Source organism: Artemia sp. Qi Xiang Cuo, chromosome 8, assembly GCF_049724085.1.
Source record: "Artemia sp. Qi Xiang Cuo chromosome 8, ASM4972408v1, whole genome shotgun sequence".
NCBI lineage: Eukaryota > Metazoa > Arthropoda > Branchiopoda > Anostraca > Artemiidae > Artemia > Artemia sp. Qi Xiang Cuo.
Genome location: NC_142801.1, coordinates 54,609,890 through 54,637,062, shown reverse-complemented (window position 1 = coordinate 54,637,062; position 27,173 = coordinate 54,609,890). Strand labels below are relative to the sequence as shown.

The following is a 27,173-nucleotide window of genomic DNA, read 5'->3' as shown; positions in this document are numbered from 1 at the left end:
TTAATGACCTTAGGTGTTCCTCACATAGCATTGCAGATATACCCTTTTAGAACCTGGATGGACATAGTGTTCCTTTGATTTAGTTCAAAATGTCCCGCTGGTTTCAACTTAATATCCTTTGATGTTTCTGAGATATTGCAGATACGTTGTTTTGAAAACATGGATGTAGCTCAACTTCCCCCTCAACAGTCACTGTAAGTTACAACTTAATACCCTTAGCCATTCCTTTTATATTGTGGATTTTTGCCCTTTTGACAACCTGGGTGCCCGTTATCCCCCTCAATATGCTCTGAAAGTTTCAGTTTAATACCCTCAGCTGTTCCTGAGGTATTGCATGTACGCCATTCCGACAACCTACATGGACTTCGAGAGTAGTAATGATAGTGCTGATTTGACGATTACATTGACGGTTACAAGAATATACAGTGCAAAGGTTTGACGATTACAAGAATATACAGTGTAAAGGTTTGACGAGTACAAGAATATACACTACAGTTTCAATTGCGCAAGAAAAACCCATGCTTGAGACATTGTATTTGCACGTGAACATTTTAAAGGTTGGCCCACTAAAGTCGAGGTTTTTTTTTTTTTAAATTGGCAATGTATAATGTAGTCAAGCATGTTTTGCTCGTAATAATATAATTTAAAGCAAACAGGTTTTTTTTTCTGTTTTTGTTGTCAATTGCACATTGACGAGCACAAGAATATACAGTGTAAAGGTTTGACGAGTACAAGAATATACACTACAGTTTCAATTGCACAAGAATATACACTACAGTTTCAATTGCACAAGAATATACACTACAGTTTCAATTGCACAAGAAAAACCCATGCTTGAGACATTAAACTCAAAGGTTTTTTAGGGAAAGCTGTCAATCACCCATGTGTTATCCACAGTTCCATTTTTGAAGTCTGTGGAAAGAGTTTGATTTATTCGGTGAGATTACGTTCCTTGGCGTTTGATAGACATTTGCCAAAAAAAAGGGGTAATTAGTGATTGGATAATTTTTAACTAGAAATGACTGAAAAGTGTTTTGGAGGAGATGAGATGATTGTGTACTGTATAATACACAAGTGAGGGTTTGCACAGTGTTGTCAATTTTAAATAGTTTAGAAATAAAAAAAAAATAACAAGAAATGGCTGAAAAGTGTTTTGAGGGAGTTGAGTTACACGAGGGTTCAGTTGCACGGGGGGTTCAGTTACATGCGGATTCAGTTACACGGGGGTTAGTTAAATGGGGTCGAGTTGCATGAGGGTTCAGTAGCAGGAGGGTTCAGTAGCACGAGGGTTCAGTAGCACGGGGGTTCAGTTGTATGAGGTTTCGGTTATACAGGGGTTCAGTTACATGGGGGGTTCAGTTGCACGGGGGTTTAGTTAAATGGGGTCGAGTTGCACGAGGGTTCAGTTGTACGGGGGGTTCAGTTACATGCGGATTCAGTTACACGGGGATTAGTTAAATGGGGTCGCGTTGCACGAGGGGGGTTCAGTTGCACGGGTTGTTAGTTAAATGGGGTCGAGTTGCACGAGGGTTCAGTAGCACGAGGGTTCAGTAGCACGAGGGTTCAGTAGCACGGGGGTTCAGTTGTATGGGGTTTCGGTTATACATGGGTTCAGTTACATGGGGGGTTCAGTTGCACGGGGGTTTAGTTAAATGGGGTCGAGTTGCACGAGGGTTGAGTGGCACGAGTGGTTCAGGTGCATGCGGATTCAGTTACACTGGGATTAGTTAAATGGGGTCGAGTTGCACGAGGGGGGTTCAGTTGCAGGGGGGTTTAGTTAAATGGGGTCGAGTTGCACGAGGGTTCAGTTGCACGAGAGTTCAGGAGCACGAGGGTTCAGGAGCACGGGGGTTCTGGTGAAGGGGGTTTTGGTTAGCCCTGGGGTCAGGTAAATAGGGGGTTCAGGTGCATCGAGGATTAGTTAAATGGGGTCGAGTTACACGAGGGTTGAGTGGCATGAGGGTTCAGGTTGGAATATTTCAGTAGTGTTTTGTTGTGCTTTACCTTGTCACAGTTACATTCTATTGATTTTCATAGTTCATTTTGAATCTCTTTCATTGAAATGCAAGAGTTGGAATATTTCAGTAGTGTTTTGTTGTGCTTTACCTTGTCATAGTTACATTCTCTTGATTTTTCGAAGTTCATTTTGAATTTCTGTCGTGAAATGCAAGAGTTGGAATATTTTAGTAGTGTCTGGTCATGGTTTACCTTGTCACAGCTACATTCTCATGATTTTTCAAAGTTCATTTTGAATTTCTGTCGTGAAATGCAAGAGTTGGAATATTTCAGTAGTGTTTTGTTGTGCTTTACCTTGTCACAGTTACATTCTGTTGATTTCCATAGTTCATTTTGAATTTCTTTCATTGAAATGCAAGAGTTGGAATATTTCAGTAGTGTTTTATTGTGCTTTACCGTGTCACAGTTACATTCTCTTAATTTTTCAAAGTTCATTTTGAATTTCTTTCGTGAAATGCAAGAGTTGGAATATTTCAGTAGTGTCTTGTCATGGTTTACCTTGTCACAGCTACATTCTCATGATTTTTCAAAGTTCATTTAGAATTTCTGTCGTGAAATGCAAGAGTTGGAATATTTCAGTAGTGTTTTGTTGTGCTTTACCTTGTCACAGTTACATTCTATTGATTTTCATAGTTCATTTTGAATCTCTTTCATTGAAATGCAAGAGCTGGAATATTTCAGTAGTGTTTTGTTGTGCTTTACCTTGTCGCAGTTACATTCTCTTGATTTTTCGAAGTTCATTTTGAATTTCTGTCGTGAAATGCAAGAGTTAGAATATTTCAGTAGTGTTTTGTTGTGCTTTACCTTGTCACAGTTACATTCTCTTGATTTTTCGAAGTTCGTTTTGAATTTCTGTCGTGAAATGCAAGAGTTGGATTATTTCAGTAGTGTTTTGTTGTGCTTTACATTGTCATAGTTACATTCTCTTGATTTTCATAGTTCATTTTGAATTTCTTTCATTGAAATGCAAGAGTTGGAATATTTCAGTAGTGTTTTGTTGTGCTTTACCTTGTCACAGTTACATTCTCTTGATTTTTCGAAGTTCATTTCGAATTTCTGTCGTGAAATGCAAGATTTAGAATATTTCAGTAGTGTCTTGTCATGGTTTACCTTGTCACAGCTACATTCTCATATTTTTTCGAAGTTCATTTTGAATTTCTTTCTTTTCAGAACGCTGAAAAGTCTTTCCACAACGACATTTGAGCAGGGAAGTCCAAAAATAAACCAAATGACATGAAAAACGCTAGTGAACTTTAGCGCTCCACTTGGCGTCTTGATGGACACCACCCAGTTCCAAAAATCAATCGGATTTCTGCCACTGGGCAAACTGTCGTCTGGACTAAGCAGCATCAATGCCCACCACTCTTTTTCAACCAGCCCAAAATCCCACGAGAGGTGCCCGAACTTTTGGTTAAAAAAAAGCCGCAACAATAGAATATCACCATCCGATACGACTTTTGGGTCTACAATCTCTACAATTTCTGGGCAATCTCTTTGATGCTCTTGCATTTCTCCGTGAACTTTGTATCTTTTCCTTGTAAGGAAAACAGACAGGCTGTCGCTTAAAAGGCGGGTAGGGAGAACTCTTCTCTTTTAAGGTTCACGGGATGAACAGATTTGTTTCACATAGTCTTTTACCATGAAACTGTAACAAAGGCTCTTCACAACTTCTAGCCCTTCTTTTTTAAGCAAGTAAAATCGGAAATGTGCATAGGTGCTTCTATTTGTATTTGTCCTTCCACGTTGGTTATTTTGTTTCAAATTTCGCGGGTCTATCCATGTCCGACGAAAACAAGAACGTTTGTCAATCACTTTTGCCGAAATCCCACCGTTGTATTCAAAATTCCTATATCCGCAACAAAAATCCATAGACTCGGTAAGGAAAAAAGCGGGAAATCCAAATTTAAAGTAGAAATAAAGTACTAAAGTAGGTCTAAAAGTAATAGAGGAGAAACGTTCAAAATAAAGTAGTCTACTCTAAAATAGTAGACTAGTAAAATAGTAGACTACGTAGTAGAAATGGAAGCACTGCATAAGGTGCTATCCTATTGTAGATACAGAGACATAAGTCCATGAAAATGTCGGGAGGATAGTGGGCAAATGTATTTTTGAAAATCTGGGGGAAAGGAGGCAATTTTGTTGTTTTTGCGATTTTATCAATGAAAATTTTTTAAAAAGGTTATTTTTAAAATCTAGAAGGGGTTGGGGGAGGTGATAAAGATCTGTATGCAGGAAAACCAATTTGCGTCTGATGTATGCCTAGGCTAGATACCAAATCTCTATACGTATAGAATATACCCACTGATTTCCTGTCTCAACTTACCCTTGTTTTCACGGTTTCATTAATTCTACATCGATCAGTAACATCTGTCTTGATTTGACTCAATTTGAGTCAATTTTTTGATTTGAGTCATTTTTTCCCCCCATCTTAATCTATCTTGATTTGAATCCTACTCATATTCTATGCAATCTCGTTTCAATTTCAAAAAATTCAGTTTTGTTAATAATAGATTCTATAAGCATATAAAAAATTCATACAAAAAAGATATAATTTTTATGTAAACACTTTAAATTACTAAACACTTTTCCTCTAGATCATAGCCTGTTGAGGCAACATAAATTGCTGTAATTTAAAGGAGCGTTCAAATCCATCCACTCCAACACTACCAAAAATGAGGCCCATCTACCAAAATCAACCAAATCAAAAAAGGAAATAAAAGGAAACAAACCCAACACAACTAAAGCCCTTTAACCTATCTTTAACTACCTTTCAGACCTTTCCCGTGCCAATTCCCCCCCCCCCCAAAAAAAAAATCAACCCAATTACCCAAAAAACTTTTTATCGCTAATATAAATGATCCCACTGACCTCTTCTCTTTTAAATCAATAATTTTTGGATAGAATAATAAAACTATTTCTGTAAAATCTGAGCTAATAAGGGTTTTTGACTGTAAACTCTAGTTTGTTGTAAGAAAATTATGGAAAATACAATTCTCTGGTTAAAATGTTAAACTTAAGTCCTTTTTTGGATTGAAAAATAAAACTATATCCGTAAAATCTGAACTAATAATTCAATATTTTTTTCATAAAAACAAACTATTTTTTTTTTTAAACTTCGAAATTTTTCAACTTTATTTATTTTTTTTCTTTTTATATGTATGTTAAAATGTCAAAGTATGATTATGGTTCTAATAATTGTGCTCTATGATTGGTCAAAGACACGATGTGGCTTTCCCACTGGTATGCTATGACCGCTTATCGTCACTACCTAATCTACTGCATGTATTAAATCAGTATTTTTTACACAGTGGAACGATAAACACATAAGTCATATCTTTTAAAAAAAAAGTGAAGATGGAAGATTTTAATAGAGGGTGTTCACATAACAATGTTATTGTAGCATTAAATGCCGACCAGGAGAAGTATTTAAACTATGAAACAGGTACTAGTGGTAGCACTATTGGAAATGTGTGCATGCCTTGTCATGATGGTAAGGAATTAAATTTCTTTGGGATACCGAAAAAATTCACCTCTTATGATGCGGGTTATGCGAGATTGAGATCTCCAGAGATGATTGCACTCAAAGAGAATGCTAACATAAAAATAATTGTTGATGATAGAGGACAACTCCTTGCTACTGCTGCAGGTAACACATTACCTACGGATACATCCAATCATCAGCTTTCGGGTATTAGCATTCAACGGAAGGCTAATAAAAGAAAGGCCTACTCTGCTGCTAATATCGTAAACCATATCTTGTTTACGTGCCGAAACTGTTACCTGTGTAAAAATAATGTGTTAATAGACAGTGAAATTGCAAGAAAAATAAAAATGGCATTGTCAAAAAATATCACTACGGAATATAAAGATGAAACGATGAAGAACAAAGCACCAATAAACATTACTGGCATTGATCAAACAGTCAATGAATCAAATAATAGCAAAGACGAAAAGCATATTGAGCCTGTTCATGAGACACCGGTAAAAATTGTGTATGATTCAAAATGTAATAATGATTATTCTACTGATTACGAACTAAGAGAAGACAATAACTACAATATCAAGAGAGAACATGGTGAACTATTTTATGGAACAGATTCAAAATGTCCAAAGTTAATCATTGATATTAATAATGTATCATAATATATTTTTGTATTAATATTCTACATAGCATTATTTCATTAAAAATATTACATTGTTATGTGTTCATTATTTTTTAGAGTAAGCTAGCATATCAAGGGTTTAGAATGTATATTAAAACATCGGAGATGTAAGAAAAGGAATTTGCGTACATCTATTGTCAGACACACTATTTCCGTAAAATCTGAGCTATTAAGGGTTTTTGACCGTAAACTCTAGTTTTTGTAAGAAAATTATGGAAAATACAATTCTCTGGTTCAAATGTGGAACTTAAGTCTATTTTTGGATCGAAAAATAAAACTATTTCCGTAAAATCTGTGCTAATAAGGCTTTTTCGAGCGTAAACTCTAGTTTCTTGTAAGAAAATTATGTAAAATACATTTTTTGTACGTATCTTAAAATGACAAAATATCATTCTTGAATTCACCTCTTGGAAAACAATAAAGAAATTATAAAAAAAAATTGTAATTTCCAGACTTCATTTGCAAGCAATAGATACCGAGAGTTCTATGACTCCTCCCCGCAATGACTTCTAAGGGTTTTATGACTCCTCCCCACGATGAATTGAGATGGTTTTAGGAGTCATCCCCTAGCCATAACTCCATTCAACCTTGAGCGAAGGTATAAAAGTTTGATGATGTATTTCTCTTCTTAACAACTACATTAATAGCTTCTAAGATGATAGGACTGTATGACACAGAATTTATCGGTTTGAAAAAATCATCTTGTGGTGTTATATTTGAATGTGCATTTTTATTATTGTCAATGGAACTCGAAGAAATTGACTGTTATCATTAGATGGTGAACTATAACATGTTTGAGTATGATAAAAGCTTGTGGAGTACTACATTACATCATATGAACAGACTGGGATTCTATGATAGAGTGATTACACAACTTAATAATAGTGGTCAGGAACTGAGAAATGTCCAGGAGGAATTCAGTGAAATTTACAGCTTTTTCTGGGTTGACGCACTCTATGTAAAGGGTAATGTACCTACAGATAAAGTCTTAATTCAAAAGTGTGACCCTAGGATTCCACTTTTCAATCTAGAAGAATTTAAGTGTCCTAAATTTGAAGGGGTTTATCATCGTTCTGAAGACGAGGTCAGGTTCTTCATGGGGTAACATTGACAAAATCTAGGTATCACAACGAATAAATGCCTTATCAACATCCGTTGTTGGATATGTCATTATGTCATTATGAAAAAATAGTAAGTAAGTAGGAAGTAGGTAAGTAAGTAACTAAGTAACAAACTCTTTCTTGGATTCATCTCTTGATTACACAATACAGAAATTTTATTATAGGAAATGATAAAAAAAAAATTGAAGAAACTCTCTATTAACATTCGTTATCGATTGAAGTCGCTTCCTAGACAGACAATGCAGCAATTTCACAAAATCTAAGTCTAAGAGTGATTAAATTCAATATCAACATCCATTTCTCGGATACATTGGAAAAAGTTGGCACAATCTAAGTACCGGAAAGAATAAATTAATTTTCAAAGTTTTTATCGGATACATCAGATAACAGTCATAAAATCCAAGTTCTATTCATTTTGGCTTCATGTGTTGTTACGTTGAATTTAGATTAGACCGGTTTTTCTTTTAATTTTGTCTTCATGTGCTGTTACGTTGAATTTAGATTAGACCGGTTTTTCTTTCTATAGTAGAGACTAGCGTATATTTTTAGAGTAGAAAAAAAAAATTCTGGTTAGTCTGAAGTTGATTGTCTGAAAAGTATTTTTTTGGGGCAGATACACGATTGGCTGAAACAAAAGCAGAACTTTTAAAATCACAACAACTGAATATCAGTAAATAATTCCGTTGTTTTTTTGTTAAACACGATTGGCTTAAATAAAAGCGGAACTTTTAAAATCACAACAACTAAAGATCAGTAAATGATTCCTTTTTTTTTTTTTGTTAAACACAAATGGTTGAAACAAAAGCAGAACTCTTAAAATCAAAACAACTGAAGGTCAGTAAATAATTCCATTGTTTTTTGTTTTTTAAACAAGATTGGTTGAAATAAAAGAGGAACTTTTAAAATCACAACAACTGAAGGTCAGTAAATAAAAAAAACTAAAATACTGTCATGAAACCAACATGCAAAGTCAACATAGCTTTATTTCATTTTTTAAGGTTCATTTAGACGAGGTTACGTGCGCGCACGTAACCTCGTCTAAATGAACCTTAAAAAATGAAATAAAGCTATGTCGACTTTGCATGTTGATTTCATGGCATTATTTTAGGCTTTTTTTTATTTACTGACCTTCAGTTGTTGTGATTTTAAAAGTTCCTCTTTTATTTCAACCAATCGTGTTTAACAAAAAAAAACAATGGAATTATTTACTGACCTTCAGTTGTTTTGATTTTAAGAGTTCTGCTTTTGTTTCAACCATTTGTGTTTAACAAAAAAAAAAAAAGGAATCATTTACTTATCTTTAGTTGTTGTGATTTTAAAATTTCCGCTTTTATTTCAGCCAATCGTGTTTAACAAAAAAAAACGGAATTATTTAATAATATTCAGTTGTTGTGATTTTAAAAGTTCTGCTTTTGTTTCAGCCAATCGTGTATCTGCCCCAAAAAAATACTATTCGGACAATCAACTTCAGACTAACCAGAATTTTTTTTTCTACTCTAAAAATATACGCTAGTCTCTACTATAGAAATAAAAACCGGTATAATATAAATTCAACTTAACAGAACATGAAGCAAAAATTAAAAGAAAAACCGGTCTAATCTAAATTCAACGTAACAACACATGAGGCCAAAATTAAAAGAAAAACCGGTCTAATCTAAATTCAACGTAACAACACATGAAGCCAAAACGAATAGAACTTGGATTTTATGACTGTTATCTGATGTATCCGATAAAAACTTTGAAAATTAATTTATTCTTTCCGGTACTTAGATTGTGTCAACTTTTTCCGATGTATCCGAGAAATGGATGTTGATATTGAATTTAATCACTCCTATACTTAGATTTTGTGAAATTGCTGCATTGTCTGTCTAGGAAGCGACTTCAATCGATAACGAATGTTAATAGAGAGTTTCTTCAATTTTTTTTTATAATTTCCTATAATAAAAATTTCTGTATTGTGTAACCAAGAGATGAATTCAAGAAAGAGTTTGATACTTACTTACTTACTTACCTACTTCCTACTTACTTACAATTTTTTCATAATGACATAATGACATATCCAACAACGGATGTTGATAAATAATTTATTCATTCTGATACCTAGATTTTGTCAATGTTACCCCATGAAGAACCTGACCTCGTCTTCAGGACGATGATAAACCCCTTCAAATTTAGGACACTTAAATTCTTCTAGATTGAAAAGTGGAATCCTAGGGTCACACTTTTGAATTAAGGCTTTATCTGTAGGTCCATTACCCTTTACATAGAGTGCTTCAACCCCGAGAAAGCTGTAAATGTCACTGACTTGCGCATAGACATTTCTCAGTTTCTGACCACATTTTTTAAGTGGTGTAATCACTCTATCGTAGAATCTCAGTTTGTTCATATGATGTAATGTAGTACTCCATAAGCTTTTATCATACTCAAACATGTTATAGTTCACTATCCAATGATAACAGTCAATTTCTTCGAGTTCCATTGACAATAATAAAAATGCACATTCAAATATAACACCACAAGATGATTTTTTCAAACCGATAAATTCTGTGTCATACAGTCCTATCATCTTTGAAGCTATTAATGAAGTTGTTAAGAAGAGAAATACATCATCAAACTTTTATACCTTCGCTCAAGGTTGAATGGAGTTATGTCTAGGGGGATGACTCCTAAAACCATCTGAATTCATCGTGGGGAGGAGTCATAAAACCCTTAGAAGTCATTGCGGGGAGGAGTCATAGAACTCTCGGTATCTATTGCTTGCAAATGAAGTCTGGAAATTACAATTTTTTTTAATTTCTGTATTGTGTATCCAAGAGGTGAATTCAAGAATGATATTTTGTCATTTTAAGATACGTACAAAAAAGTATTTTACATAATGTTCTTACAAGAAACTAGAGTTTACGGTCGAAAAAGCCTTATTAGCTCAGATTTTACGGAAATAGTTTTATTTTTCGATCCAAAAATAGACTTAAGTTCCACATTTGAACCAGAGAATTGTATTTTCCATAATTTTCTTACAAAAACTAGAGTTTACGGTCAAAAACCCTTAATAGCTCAGATTTTACGAAAATAGTGTGTCTGACAATAGATGTACGCAAATTCCTTTTCTTACATCTCCGATGTTTTAATATACATTCTAAACGTTTGATATGCTAGCTTACTCTAAAAAATAATGAACACATAACAATGTAATATTTTTAATGAAATAATGCTATGTAGAATATTAATACAAAAATATATTATGATACATTATTAATATCAATGATCAACTTCGGACATTTTGAATCTGTTCCATAAAATAGTTCACCATGTTCTCTCTTGATATTGTAGTTATTGTCTTCTCTTAGTTCATAATCAGTAGAACAATCATTATTCTATTTTGAATCATACACAATTTTTACTGGTGTCTCATGAACAGGCTCAATATGCTTTTCGTCTTTGCTATTATTTGATTCATTGACTGTTTGATCAATGGCAGTTATGTTTGCTGGTGCTTTGTTCTTCATCGTTTCATCTTTATATTCCGTAGTGATATTTTTTGACAATGCCATTTTTCTTTTTCTTGCAATTTCACTGTCTATTAACACATTATTTTTACACAGGTAATAGTTTCGGCACGTAAACAAGATATGGTTTACGATATTAGTAGCAGAGTAGGCCTTTCTTTTATTAGCCTTCCGTTGAATTCTAATACCCGAAAGCTGATGATTGGATGTATCCGTAGGTAATGTGTTACCTGCAGCACTAGCAAGGAGTTGTCCTCTATCATCAACAATTATTTTTATGTTAGCATTCTCTTTGAGTGCAATCATCTCTGGAGATCTCAATCTCGCATAACCAGCATCATAAGAGTTGAATTTTTTCGGTATCCCAAAGAAATTTAACTCCTTACTGTCATGACAATGCATGCATTTATTTCCAATAGTGCTACCACTTGTACTTGTTTCATAGTTTAAATACTTCTCCTTGTCGGCATTCAATGCTACAATAACCTTGTTATGTGAACACACTCTATTAAAATGTTCCATCTTCACTTTCTTTTTTTTAAAGATATGACTTATGTGTTTATCGTTCCACTGTGTAAACAATACTGATTTAATACATGCAGTAGACTAGGTAGTGACGATAAGCGGTCATAGAATACCAGTGGGAAAGCCACATCGTGTCTCTGACCAATCATAGAGCACAATTGTTAGAACCGTAAGCATACTTTGACATTTTAAGATACGTACAAAAAGAAAAAAATAAATAAAGTTGAAAAATTTCGAAGTTTAAAAAAAAATAGTTTGTTCTTATGAAAAAATATTGAATTATTAGTTCAGATTTTACGGATATAGTTTTATTTTTCAATCCAAAAAAGGACTTAAGTTTCACATTTGAACCAGAGAATTGTATTTTCCATAATTTTCTTACAACAAACTAGAGTTTACAGTCAAAAACCCTGATTAGCTCAGATTTTACAGAAATAGTTTTATTTTTCGATACAAAAATTATTGATTTAAAAGAGAAGAGGTCAGTGGGATCCTTTAAATTTGCGATAAAGAAGTGTTTTGGGTCATTGGGTTGATTGTTTTTTTTTGGGGGGGGGGAATGGGTAAGGGAAATGTTTGAAGGGTAGTTAAAGATAGGTTAAAGGGATTTATGTTGTTTTGGGTTCGTTTCCTTTTATTTCCTTTTTTGATTTGGTTGATTTTGGTAGATGGGCCTCATTTTTTGTAGTGTTGGAGTGGATGGATTTGAACGCTCATTTAAGTTGCAGCAATTTATGTTGCCTCAACAGGCTATGATCTAGAGGAAAAGTGTTTAGTAATTTAAAGTGTTTACATAAAAATTATATCTTTTTTGTATGAATTTTTTATATGCTTATTGAATCTATTATTAACAAAACTGAAATTTTTGAAATTGAAACAAGATTGCATAGAATATGAGTAGGATTCAAATCAAGACAGATTAAGATGGGGGGAAAAAATGACTCAAATCAAAAATTGACTCAAATTGAGTCAAATCAAGACAGATGTTACTGATCGATGCAGAATTAATGAAACCGTGAAAACAAGGGTAAGTTGAGACAGGAAATCAGTGGGTATATTCTATACGTATAGAAAAATCAAGAGAATGTAACTGTGACAAGGTAAAGCACAACAAAACACTACTGAAATACTCCAAATCTTGCATTTCAATGAAGGAAATTCAAAATGAACTATGAAAATCAATAGAATGTAACTGTGACAAGGTAAAGCACAACAAAACACTACTGAAATATTCCAACCTGAACCCTCGTGCCACTCAACCCTCGTGCAACTCGACCCCATTTAACTAAACCCCCGTGCACCTGAACCCCCCATTTAACTGAACCCCTGTATAACCGAAACCCCATACAACTGAACCCCCGTGCTACTGAACCCTCGTGCTACTGAACCCTCCTGCTACTGAACCCTTGTGCAACTCGACCCCATTTAACTAAACCCCCGTGCAACTGAACCCCCCTCGTGAAACTCAACCCCATTTAACTAATCCCCGTGTAACTGAATCCGCATGTAACTGAACCCCTCGTGCAACTCAACCCTCGTGCAACTCGACCCCATTTAACTAAACCCCCGTGCAACTGAACCCCCCATTTAACTGAACCCCTGTATAACCGAAACCCCATACAACTGAACCCCCGTGCTACTGAACCCTCGTGCTACTGAACCCTCGTGCTACTGAACCCTCGTGCAACTCGACCCAATTTTACTAAACCCCCGTGCAACTGAACCCCCCTCGTGCAACGCGACCCCATTTAACTAATCCCCGTGTAACTGAATCCGCATGTAACTGAACCCCCCATGCAACTGAACCCTCGTGTAACTCGACCCCATTTAACTAAACCCCCGTGCAACTGAACCCCCCATGTAACTGAACCCCTGTATAACCGAAACCCCATACAACTGAACCCCGTGCTACTGAACCCTCGTGCTACTGAACCCACGTGCTACTGAACCCTCGTGCAACTCGACCCCATTTAACTAAACCCCCGTGTAACTGAATCCACATGTAACTGAACCCCCCGTGCAACTGAACCATCGTGCAACTCAACTCCCTCAAAACACTTTTCAGCCATTTCTTGTTAATTTTTTTATTTCTAAACTATTTAAAATTGACAACACTGTGCAAACCCTCACTTGTGTATTATACAGTACACAATCATCTCATCTCCTCCAAACACTTTTCAGTCATTTCTTGTTAAAAATTATCCAATCACTAATTACCCCTGTTTTTTTTTGCAAATGTCTATCAAACGCCAAGGAACGTAATCTCACCGAATACGTCAAACTCTTTCCACAGACTTCAAAAATGGAACTGTGGATAACACATGGGTGATTGACAGCTTTCCCTAAAAAACCTTTGAGTTTAATGTCTCAAGCATGGGTTTTCCTTGTGCAATTCCTTGTGCAATTGAAACTGTAGTGTATATTCTTGTGCAATTCCTTGTGCAATTGAAACTGTAGTGTATATTCTTGTGCAATTGAAACTGTAGTGTATATTCTTGTACTCGTCAAACCTTTACACTGTATATTCTTGTGCTCGTCAATGTGCAATTGACAACAAAAACAGAAAAAAAAACCTGTTTGCTTTAAATTATATTATTACGAGCAAAACATGCTTGACTACATTATACATTGCCAAGTTTAAAAAAAAAAACCTCGACTTTAGTGGGCCAACCTTTAAAATGTTCACGTGCAAATACAATGTCTCAAGCATGGGTTTTTCTTGCGCAATTGAAACTGTAGTGTATATTCTTGCACTCGTCAAACCTTGACACTGTATATTCTTGTAATCGTCAAACCTTTGCACTGTATATTCTTGTCAATGTCAATGTCAATGTAATCGTCAAATCAGCACTATCATTACTACTTTCGAGTCTTTTGATCTAGTTCAACATCCTCCATAACATTCCCTTAAAGTTTCACCTTAATACCATTAAGCTTTTTGAAGACCCAGGATGAAATATGCCACCCTCCCAGTAGTATGAGCATAAGGCTTTTAAAGACATCCCTATAAAATTAAAATGGGTTTTTAAAGACATCCCTACCCGGAGTTTCAAACGCATCCCTATCCTTTTTCCATAGGAATCCCATGACATGTCCTGGCAAGATTCCCTCCATGGCAGGCTTCCCAGGATTCCCGATGATGCAATTTTATTAATTGGAGTGTGGTCGGGATAATACCCAAGTAGTAATAATAGGGGTTACTAGTCCAGGTGTTCTATTAAAAGGAATACAGCTAGCGAGACACCCTCGCGCTTTAAATAGATCCATAGGAAATTGACATGGGATTTTAAAGATATCCCTAGGAAAAATAACATAGGATTCCTGTTTCTAGCTGGCAAGAATCCCGGGATTCCAGGTATTCCATTATTTCTTCAGTATTAAAAGAGAGTTCAGCGTGTCAACATCAAAATGGATTCTTATACGTTATTGCATATTGAGAGTGTTGCGAAATGGAACCTAGAGTGCCTAAAGTAGCAGCGGAAATTACAAGAGGCTGTCGACTAACCCTTCTTTGGGGATTTCCTATGTAATCCCTGACAAATTTTTAATCAGTTTGAAAAAACTCTGCAGTGCGTTAACATGGATGAACATGTTAAGTTAGAAATATCTTTTTATTGCGATTGTTCTATTTTTAAAGGACCTTATCATGATTTTAGCCATTCTTATGAGCCTATTACATCATGTTTAGATACTGAGGACTCTAGAATAGACGAGAAGAATATGGAGGAAATGAGGAGAAGAATCTTGCTTGACATGAAGAGAAATTTATACAAAGTGTAAGTAAGGACGCATAAAACGAGGCTCGATATGGTAGAAAAGGAAGAGGGATGTCGAAAGAAGAGACAGAAAAGAGGGCTATCTCTACACAGATATCTCAAAATATACTATAAAAGATAGTGATGAAACCTCAATAAAAATGTCTGTAATGCAAGACGTAACATTGAATATTGTGATGAATATGATCTAAGAGAAGAGAAAGAGAGTACATAAGGGATTATTCTATGGAATGCATTTTAAACATCGAAGAAATCCTGTTGCCAGAAAAAACGTAGACCCATAAATTCTGTCTGCAATGAGGGTTCAGGAAAATCTCTCATATACCATTTTACGATAAATATCAATATTGATATGCTTAATAAGCTTTTGTGCCATAATCTTACAATAAATTTGTTTTTAGGTGTTAATTTTGTCTTACTCGATAAGCCTAGGGTAAGGATACAAGTAGGTATTTCTCTACATGAATAGTTTGGGAGGGAATAGACCACACCATGCGGTGTTAACCACCCCCCCCCCCTATCATCCATAACTCGCACTGAGATCTCAAACAGTCCGAAGGATTATTCAACGTTTGGGTGGGGCGCTGCAAGAGAACTCGGTCAGTATCTACTCATTCCAGAGAGAGGATCCAGGGTTCGACTAAGTGACAAAAGGAGGTTAGAAACAGCTTTACTCGGGATATTTGACGAGTACCAATAATAGGGAATTAACATGGGAAGTCAGATAAGTGGAGTTCCTAGCCCCTTGCATCTGTGCAATGCGGTCCCTCTTTCTAGGTGTTATGACGCAATTGTATTTCAATATGAATAATCAGTGTGTGGTCGGTATAATACACAATTAGTAATAATAAGGGATACTAGCACATCTGTTCTAATATAGGGAGCACAGCTAGTGACACACCCTCGCCTTTAAGCGGTCAGTTAGGAAAATTAACATGGTATTCCTGTGACACAGATAAGAAAATTAACATGGGATTTTAAACCGGCCCATAGGAAAAATAGCATGGGATTTCCTTGACACTCCCCATGTGTTCCAATTTTGTTTCAGTATTGACAAGATTCCGAGCGCATCCCTAGGAAAAGTAGCATAGGCTTTCTGTAACACAGATAGGACAATTAACACGGGATTTCTACGGGTCAGATAGGGAAATTAAAATGGGATTTCCATGACACCACCCAGGGGTTCCAATTTTGTTTCAGTATTGGCAAGATTCCGAGCCTACACCTAGAAAAAATAGTATTGGATTTCTGCTACACAATAGGAAAATTAACATGGGATTTCTACGGGTCAGATAGGGAAATTAACATGGGATTTCCATGACACTTCCCAAGTGTTCCAATTTTTGTTCAGTTTTGGCAAGATTCCGAGCGCATCCCTGGGAAAAATAGCATAGGATTTATGCAACACAGATAGGAAAATTAACGTAGGATTTCTATGGGTCAGATAGGGAAATTAACATGGGATTCTTGTGAAGGAGATAGGAAATTAACATGGGATTTTAAACGCACAGATAGGAAAATTAACATAGGATTCCTGTGACTCTCTCAGGTGTTTCAATATTTCCCCTAGCAACAACCATTTTTGTCTTGATTCGTCACCATTTTTGGCACATTGTTTTTCTGGAAGACACCCAGGATTTCCGTGACCAGGTCTAATATGGATGACACCATCGTATGTGACAAGCTAGACTCCGGAAGCCCGTGGGGAATCTCTGACTCATCTTACGCAATTACAGCTATGGAGAGAGCTTGGAAGATAAGTGGGTCATCTTGCGAGAATAGTAGGTACCCAAACGGTTAAAAAGTATACTTAAGAACCAGAGCGGAATGACACTGCGACACTGTTTTCTCACACATCTGAGGGGCAATTTTAACTAAGGATATGCTAGCACTTGGGGATTTTTAAACAATTATTTACTATATTTAAGGAATTGGACTCAGCATATTGGAAGCGCCAGGAATTAGAGTTGAAACTGGCTATAAATTACAAGTCTAGTTAAAAGAACCTTTAAAACCAGACTCTGAAGTTGGAGTTTTACGACCCCCACCCCCTCCCTCTTAGCAATCATTTCCAAAGGGAAAGTTGGATATTAGATGTAAATTTTTAGGCACTTTTGAGGTATTTCTGAAAGCTATTAACGAAAATGCCTCGTTTCTTTGAGCTGAGGCTATGAATATTTCATAGCATCATGACAATACGCCCCCGCTCCCCCTTATCAATCATTTCTATAGGGCAAGCTTGATATTGGGTGCAAATATTTAGCAATATTGAGGCTTTTCCGAGAGCCTTTAATGAAATAAAGCGTGGGACTACAATACATATGACTTAATTCCATATCTTATCGATTTTTTTTTCTTGATATTATATTCTCTCAGTTTCAAGTCAATGACACATTTTAGAAACGAACGCTCCTCTTACGGCATTGCCGCCTCTGAAACAGGAGGTTCACTATGGCTATAGATTTTCGAATAGATTAACTATCTCAAAATTTTCACGCAATAGCTTTTTTGAACTTTATTTGGCTAAAAATGAATATATATTTTAATCCTCATTTTATAGGACTACCTGCACCTTTAGAAACGTACCTGTCTCATGCGGCATTGCCGCCTCAGAAACAGGAGGCTCAATATGGATATAGATTTTCGAATAGATTAACTATTTCAGAATTTTCACGCAATAGCTTTTTGAGCTTCTTTTTTTTTAGCTAGAATTGTTCTTTCGTACCATAAATTGCCTGAAATCACCGCTTTACTGAGGGACAAACTTTTTGGCTAAAAATAAATGTATATGTCAACCCTCATTTTATAGGGCTACTTGCACCTTTAGAAACTAATGGTCATGTTTTCTATGGTTTGATTTAGATTTCTAAGATCGAGCCTGATTTCTACAGTTTGCTCTTGATTTTCATGAATTTGTCAGGGTTTCTTTGTTTTGGTAATAATTTTTTAGAGGTTGACCGTGACTTCTACACTTTGGTCAAGATTTCTATGATATGCTCTTGATTTCTATGGTCTGGTCCTGAGTTCTAGAGTTGACCCTGTCTTGTAGATAAACTCCTTGTATTTTTTCTTGGAACATACTGCCTTTCTTGGCTTTAATATTACATGGCAATAAGGCATAATCGGAGGTAAACGAAGACTAAAACTTATAATCTATACAAGAGACGCCTTTGTCTCTTCTTGCTTTGTAAGAACGTCAGGGATTACAATTTTCTGTTTATGCTAACAAGTTTTCTGCTAGGAGTAGCAAGTTTTTTCTTAACACTAACAAATTTTCTCTTCGAGGTTAGAGCTTTTTTTAATACTAACAAACATTTATTTAATATCATCAAATTTCTCTTGGAAGTAACAAGTTTTCTGTTGGAAGTAGCAAGTTTTTCTAACACTAACAAATTTTCTCTTCGAAGTAACAATTTTTTCCTTAATACTAACAAAGTTTTACTTATTACTAGCAAATTTCTTTTGGAGGTAACAGTTTTTTTTCTTAATAGTAAGAAAGTTTTTCTTATAACAGCAAGTTTTTCGTCAAAGATAAGAAATTTCTCTTAGAAGCACACCTGGGAGTTTCATAGGAATCCCATGTTATTTTCCTATCTGTCTTGCAGAAATCTTGTGCTATTTTTCCTAGGGATGCGCTCGGAATCTTGCCAATACTGAAACAAAATTAGAACACCTGGGGAGTGTCATGGAAATCCCATGTTTATTTTCCTATTTATGTTGCATAAATCCTATGCTATTAATCCTGGGGGTGTGCTCGGAATCTTGCCAATACTGAAACAAAATTGGAACACATGGGGAGTGTCATGAAAATCCCATGCTATTTTTCCTATAGGCCGGTTTAAAATCCCATGTTAATTTTCCTATCTCTGTCACAGGAATCCCATGTCAATTTTGCTATCCGACCGTTTAAAGGCGAGGGTGCGTCGCTAGCTGTGTTCCCTATATTAGAACTGATGGGCTAGTAACTCTTATTATTGCTACTTGTGTATTATACCGACCACGCTCCGATAACTCATATAAAAAATATTGAAATACAATTGCGTCATAACACCTAGAAACAGGGACCGCATTGCACAGTTGCGAAGGGCTAGAAGCTCCACTTATCCGACTTCCCATGTTAATTCCCTATTATTGCTACTTGATAAATATCCCGAGCAAGACCATTTTAAACCTCCTTTATCACCTAGTCGAAGTCTGGATCCCCTCCCCGGAATGAGTAGACACTGACCGAATTCCCCTGCAGCGCCCCACCCAAAGGTTGAAGAACCCTTCGGACCGATTGGATCTCATTGGGAGTTATGGACGGCAAAGGGGGGGGGGGGTAGCACCTCACGGGGTGGTCTATTCGATCTTAAACTATTCATGTAGAGAAATCCCTACTTTTATCCTTACCCCAGGCTTATCGAGTAAGACAAAAATTAATGTGTAAAACAAGTTTATTGTAAGATTATTGTACAAAACTTATCAAGCTTACTCAATAATGAGATTTATCGTAAAATGTATACTAGAGTTCTTCCAGAACAATTTTCGATTTTTAAAATGCATTCCATAGATCCCTGAATTGGCACTTTTTCTCTTCTCTTATATCATATTCATCACAAAATATTCAGTGTTACGCCTTGCATTATAGACATTTTTCATTGCGGTTTCATCACTGTCTTTTATAGTCTATTTTGAGATATCTCTGTAGAGATAGCCCTCTTTTCTATGTATCTTCTTTCAATCTCCCTCTTACTTTTTTGACATATCGAGCCTCGTTTTATGCGTCCTTACTTGTACCCTGTATAAATTTCTCTTCATATCAATCAAGATTCTTCTCCTCATTTCCTCTAGATTCTTCTTGTCTATTCTAGAGTCCACAATATCTAAACATGATGTAATAGGCTCATAAGAATGGCTAAAATCATTATAATGCCCTTTAAATACAGACCAATCGCAATAAAAAGATATTTCTAACTTAACATGTTCATCCATGTTGAACGCACTGCAGACTTTTTTCAAACTGATTCGAAATTTGTCAGGGATTACATAGGAAATCCCCAAAGAAGGGTTAGTCGACAGCCTCTTGTAATTTCCGCTGCTACTTTAGGCACTCTAGGTTCCATTTCGCTAACACTCTCAGTATCCAATAATATACAAGTATCCATTTTGATGTTGACAGGCTGAACTCTCTTTTAATACTGAAGAAATAATGGAACACCTGGAATCCCGGGAATCTTGCCAGCTAGAAACAGGAATCCTATGTTATTTGTTCCCTTTTCGCCTCGCTCTTTACGCTAAAGTTAGACTCTTTCTCACAACTCTATTTTTAAAACAATAAAAAACTTTAGCGTAAAGAGCGAGGCGTTGAGGAAGGGACATCCCCTTTCATATACGGAATAATTTATGTTCGTCTTAAGTTTTAATGTCGCTCCTTACTTTCAGTTAAAAAAACCTTGTTTTATTTTATTTAATAAATCATAAACCCAAGTCCTATGCTGTTAGTTTTCGTGATTCACGATTTTAATATCTATTGAATAATTGAATATTTGTAAATGAGCAAAGAAGTTAAATTATATTGAAATTAAAGTGAATGTTTTGGTAACATTAAAAATATACTTTCGGGAAAAGGACGTTTAATATCAGAATATTGGGAGAATGATGTCTTTTTTTAAGGAGAGGGTCCCTAGGCCTTTTACCGTAGTACGTGCCTGATCAAGTTTCTATCCCATAGGAGCAAACAGGTTTTCAGAATTTCACGTCTTTAAGAAGATAAAAAACGAAATTTCATCGTCACACAGGGTTGCCACCGGTGAAACTTTAGTGTCACTTTTGACACTTTTTTTTTTAAATGGCACTTTTTGGGACACCTTACATTATTAGGACACTTTTTAGTAAAAGTGGCACTTTTTCGCTAAGTAGCACTATTTTACAAAAAAAGAATTTTTTCAGAAAAAGCACCGGAAGGAGAACTTTCAATGTAGATATGCATCGATATCCTTTTTCTGTCAGTTTAGATTCTCATCTTAACTCCGCGAGTGGCAATTACTCGATGCAAGAACCTTTCTGTGCGGTGAAAAACGTAAACGTGTTTGTCTCTATCTGTGTGTGAGAAATGTTTATATTCTTATTCTTATCACTGATAAACGAAGATCACCCAGTGATCTTCGGTACGAAATACTTGGCAATAAAGAGGACAGAGACAGATATTTAACTGCAATTTGGTGGAGAAGCCTTCAGTTGTTTAGTTCAACTATTTCGTGTTGTTGCAACAATTTGTAGGCTCATAGACGATGAGCCAGTCAATCAGTTTGCAATTATTGAGTGGGTCCGAATTCAATTTTTATGTTTTATTAGTTGAGGGTTGACTACAATTCAAAGAAGAAAAGAGCAAGAAAAGCTAAGAGTGTACTTTTGCACCACTATGTTAATAGATGTTACTATGTTAACCAGTCCCTGGGCCAGTGACTGCTTAACTTTACGCGTCTTTTCATGTATTTCCGTGACTAGAGCTCTTGAAGCCCAGTGACTGAAAAGCTCACTGGTGACATCAAACAACAACTCACCAACGCAAAAACATCCATTGAGCTCACTGGTGTCCCACAAGTATATTTAGTGACGTCTTCAGTAACTGGGCCAGTGACGCAAAAATGCGCTCTAACATTTCCATTCAACAAAAATACTCCGAATATTTCGGCCCCACATCCGGGAGCCTTTCTCAGCGGAACTAAATAAAAGAAACTAGTTTTTTTAAACTGAAAGTAAGGAGCGACATTAAAACTTAAGACGAACAGAAATTATTCCGTATATGAAAGGGGCTGTACCCTCCTGAACGCCTCGTTCTTTACGCTAAAGTGTTCTATTGTTTAAAAACACAGAGTTGCGAGAAAGGGCTTAACTGTAGCGCAAAAAGCAGGGCGTTGAGGAGGAGACAGCCCTTTTCATATACGAAATACTTTCTGTTCGTTTTAAGTTTTAATGTAGCTCCTTACTTTCAGTTTAAAAAACTTGTTTTCTTATTTAATTTATGATCGTTTTTTAGTTAATGTAGCTTTTATTTTGGATCACCGTCATTGAATAAGTAAACAAAATTTGCCTAAAAATTTTACTCTTCTTTTGTTAAATGGCTGTCTCTAAATTTCGTTCTGATATAACTTAAAAATTAACTTACGTAACGAACTTCTATATTCGTATTTTTCTTCTGGCAAAAAATACGTTGCAGATATAGTTACAGATTTTTGCAGATATGAGCTTGAAATCTATGTAATAGAGTTTTCTGATACGCTGAATCTGACGGTGGGATTTTCATTAAAATTCTTTCACTTGTAGGGGATGTTTTCTCCCTCTTTAAAAAATCAGGTAAATTTTCTCAGGCTCGTAGCCTTTGATGAGTAATACTAAACTTCTTAAAAATTTATATATTTAGAATCAGCATTATAAGCCCATTCTTTTGATACATTTATTGACATCAAAATTCCGTTTTTAAAAGTTTCGATTAGCCTACTATCGAGCCGTATCGCTTGTTTTTTTTTTATTTTTATTACGTCTATGTTATTACGCATATGAGGGGGTTGTCCCCGTAGTCAATTCCACGCTCTTTACGTTAAAAGTTAAAAAAAAATTTAATTAACAAACACCTGAATAACAAAGGCCGTTTAATTAGAATACATAGCTATTTTGAAAGCACTAAAAAAAAACTGTAGCGTAAAGAGCGAGGTATTGACTTGGGGGAGAACCCCCTCATATATGTAATAATTTCTGTTCGTTTTAAGTTTTAATGTGGCTTCTTACTTTCAGTTGAAAAAATTTGTTTTTTTTTTATTTAATTTCTGATCGTTTTTTCAACAATGCTTGGAAATCCGGCACACCCTTCATAGAAATGTCCATTCCCCTAAAGAAACATCCTCTACGGAAAGATTCTCCCAAGTAACCCCCTCCTCCAGTCCCCCCACCAGAAAAAAATCCTTCCTGAAAACGTATGTATACTTCCCAATAACCAATACAATATGTAAGCAGTGGGCAAAGTTAATATCTTGCAGCCCTTCCCCTGGGAACTGTGGGGGATTAAGTCATCCTAAAAGGCATATTTATTAAATTTTCGACTATGCTGAACAAAATGGCTATCTCAAAATTTTTATTGGGTGACCCCTTAATCACAAAGGCCGTTAATTAGAATAAATAGCTCTTATGAAAGTACTAAAAAATCTTTGGCTTAAAGAGCGAGGCATTGACTAGAAGGTGAACCCAATCATATAGCTAATATTTATTTTTTTCGTTTTAAGTTTTGATGTTGCTCCTTACTTTCAGTTGAAAAACCTGTTTTTTTATATTTAATTTCTGATTTTTTTTAAATAATGATGGGAAATCTGGTGACCCTTTCACGATCATGTCCCTTCCCCCAGGGAAACGTCTTAAATGAGCTGATTCACCCCTATAACCCCCGACCCCCCCCCCCCCCCCCCCCCCTACCAGAAAAAATCCCCCCTGAAAACGTCTGTATACTTCCCAATAACCAAGACTATATATTAACATTGGGTAAAGTTCATAACTTTCAGCCCTCCCCCTGGGGGCTTCGAGGGGTTAAGTCATCCTAAAAGACATAGTTGTAATATTTTCGACCATGGTGAACAAAATGGCGATCTCTAAATTTTGATCGGGTGACTTTGGGAAAAAATGAGCGTGGGAGGGGGCCTAGTTGCCCTCCATTCTTTTTGGTCACTTAAAAAGGGCACTAGAACTTTTAATTTCTGTTCCAATGAGCCCTCCCACGATATTCTAGGACCACTGGGCTGATAAGATCACCCCTGGGGAAAAGAAAAGAAAAAAAAAAAAAATAAAAAAAAAAAATAAACACGCATCCGTGATCTTTCTTCTGGCAAAAAATGGAAAAATCGACATTTTTGTAGATAGGAGCTTGAAACCTCTACAGTAGGGTTCTCTGATAGGCTGAATATGATGGTGTGATTTTCATTAAGGTTCTATAACTTTTAGGGGGTCTTTCCCCCTTTTTTCGAAAATCAGCCAAATTTTCTCAGGCACGTAACTTTTGATAGGTAAAATTAACCTTGATGAAACTTATATATTTGAAATCAGAATTAAAATTTGATTCTTTTGATGTATCTATTGGTATCAAAATTCCGTTTTTTAGAGTTTCGGTTACCATTGAGCCGGGTCGCTCCTTACTTACAGTTCGTTACCACGAACTGTTTGAAAGGTGCTTTCATATTGATACTTAAAATGCTAGTTGACTGTTTCTATGCCCTAGTACCTAAAGACATCGTAAAGAAAAATTTACTGGGAGTGGCAAGAGTTCTCGTGAAACTTATTCTATTCAGGTTGTGATAAACAGATGAAATGATATAGCTGTCTTATTGTTTTTTTGACTAGTTTTGCCAAATAAATTATTTTAATGAGTTACTGTCTGAACCACTATTAGTTGCGTTGATAAGATCACCCCTGGGGAAAAGAAAAGAAAAAACAAAAAAAAAAAACAAATAAACACGCATCCGTGATCTTTCTTCTGGCAAAAAATGGAAAATTCCACATTTTTGTACATAGGAGCTTGAAACCTCTACAGTAGGGTTCTCTGATAGGCTGAATACGATGGTGCGATTTTCATTCAGGTTCTATAGTTTTTAGGAGGACTTTCGCCCTTTTTTCGAAAATCGGCCAAATTTTCTCAGGCGCGTAACTTTTGATGGGTAAAACTAAACTTGATGAAACTTATATATTTGAAATCAGAATTAAAATCTGATTCTTTTGATGCATCTATTGGTATCAAAATTCTTTTTTTTAGAGTTTCGGTTACCATTGAGCCGGGTCGCTCCTTACTTACAGTTCGTTACCACGAACTGTTTGAAAGGTACTTTCATATTGATACTTAAAATGCTAGTTGACTGTTTCTATGCCCTAGTACCTAAAGACATCGTAAAGAAAAATTTACTGGGAGTGGCAAGAGTTCTCGTGAAACTTATTCTATTCAGGTTGTGATAAACAGATTAAATGATATAGCTGTCTTATTGTTTTTTTGACTAGTTTTGCCAAATAAATTATTTGAATGAGTTACTGTCTGAACCACTATTAGTTGCGTTTATCATAGGGTCATCAATAGCTACGATCTATGCTCGTGGCATTCTCTTCAGCATTTTCGGAGAAAAGAAAAGTTTAAAGCACCTGAATGCACTGTAATAATCCAGATAGTCCATTTTATGGGAAAACTGGATGAAAAACTCTCAATGTAGACGAGTATTGCTGTCCCTTTTTGTTCCATTTTCTCAAAAGAAAAAAAAACTGAGGGTTTTTCCTCTTTTCTTTTTCCGTTCCTTTCTCACCCTATGAACAAAGAGTGCTCAGAAAAAAAGAGAAGAAAGTCATCTGTGGGACGAATTCCCATTTTATACAGCATGCACCATTTGTGTTTTAGCGGGTTTTTAGGAGGGGGGCTGGAAAGTTGACAAGAGTGGAAGTGCTACGCAAAGCCGGAAATCAGCACCGACTAAGTAAAATCAAAATTTCTTTTTATAGTTGATGGATGGCATTAGATCCGACATTTCCTGTTGGAGGTTGGAGAATTTTAAGATGCGGTAAACCACGCGGGGGTGATCCCGAGCGGATTGGCCAATATTTTCAATTTAAAAAGCTTGTTGATATGAGCGCAAGTGACGCGAAGAGTCGCGAGCGTCAAATTTTTGGAAAATGACACTTTTTATACAAAACTGACACTATTTTGCCACCCAGAGTGGCACCAAAAAAAACGGCTGAGTGGCAACCCTGTCGTCACATTGACTTCCAATGGGCAACACCAGAAGGACATCGTAATTAATAACTTTGACTGTGTGACATTCTCTTCCTATAGCAGGATATGTGGGCCATCACTTATTTGATGACATTCCACTAGTCTAGCTGGATTATATTGTTGATAATAAGATTTAGGCGATGTGGCAATTTTTTGTCTTTCCATAATAAATCGTACTCTACAAAAAAAACAACTAAATATTTAAACTTACTAAACTTACTAATATTAAATTTACAAATATTAAAAAAGTCAACTAGCAAAAAGGCATCATGAGTTTTATTTCAGGAATGTGGTATCACAGGCCAAAAATTTACTTATAAGGAATTGTATGGACTGTCAAAAAAGTTTGGATCAGCACTCCTCAGAATGGGTATGCGAAAGGGAGACGTCCTTGCCGTCATTATTCCAAACTCGCCACTCTTTCCAGTCGTTTTTCTTGGAGCAGCTGCGGTGGGAGTAACAGTTTCTACCGCCAATCCAATTTACACGCCAGGTAGTATTTCTTTAGTTCATTTCTTTTGAAGTGTTTCCCAGTGGAAACAAAGAAGATAATAATGAAGGATTTTTGACCTTTGATGCTCTAACACCGTGATTCCCAACGTGGGGCGCATGCCCCGTCGGTAAGACATGGCAATATTTCAGTGGTTCATGGGCAGGACGTGCACGCTTCTTTTCGCTAAACTTTAGAGCCTTAATAAAAAAAAATCATATGAATGTCCTAATACATTGTATAAAAGGGGTTGTATTTAGAAAATATTTTTTGTTTGTATAAAATATGCCTATAGGACGACCCAAAAAAAGGTACCAACTACCAAGTTAATGACATTTTAAGCCTGCTTAAAAGGGGTTGTTTTGGGGGTTGTCTCTTTTCTTAGTACAACCTTGACTTCCCCTATCAACGTTTTACTTAATTGGTTCTTGTTAAGAGGGGACTTAATCCTAGGGAGTTAACGCCAAATGAAAAGAGAATTTTTTTTTAAGGCACTTAGTGTTGGTAACTACTTAGCTACGAAGCTTGGCTTAAAAAGTATTGGTAATTTATAAGAGTGGGAACTGGTGCTAATGTTGACAGAATGAACTACCAACCCCATCTAATGTTTTGCGACACCTGGTATCTTTTCCAGTGTAATAAAAGAATAATTACTTTAGTTTATGTAATTGGTAAAACTAGGGTATTAATAAGTGTCTTTATCACCATTGGTTCCATTGTAACTGAACCACCGTGTAATAACCCCAAGCAACTGAACCCCTGTAACTGAACCACCGTGCAACTGAACCCCCGTACAACTGGA

General features: G+C 35.9%; 1 protein-coding gene across 1 annotated transcript in view; it reads left to right on the top strand.

Annotated features, from left to right (window-relative positions):
* The window catches only part of LOC148949574 (uncharacterized), a 171,369-nt gene that overhangs the window by 32,833 nt on the left and 111,363 nt on the right, over positions 1-27,173 (top strand). The window contains exon 3 of the mRNA XM_089093600.1: positions 26,167-26,374. Within this exon, the coding sequence (XP_088949726.1) occupies positions 26,167-26,374 (208 nt within the window). The remainder of the gene's footprint in view (positions 1-26,166; positions 26,375-27,173) is intronic.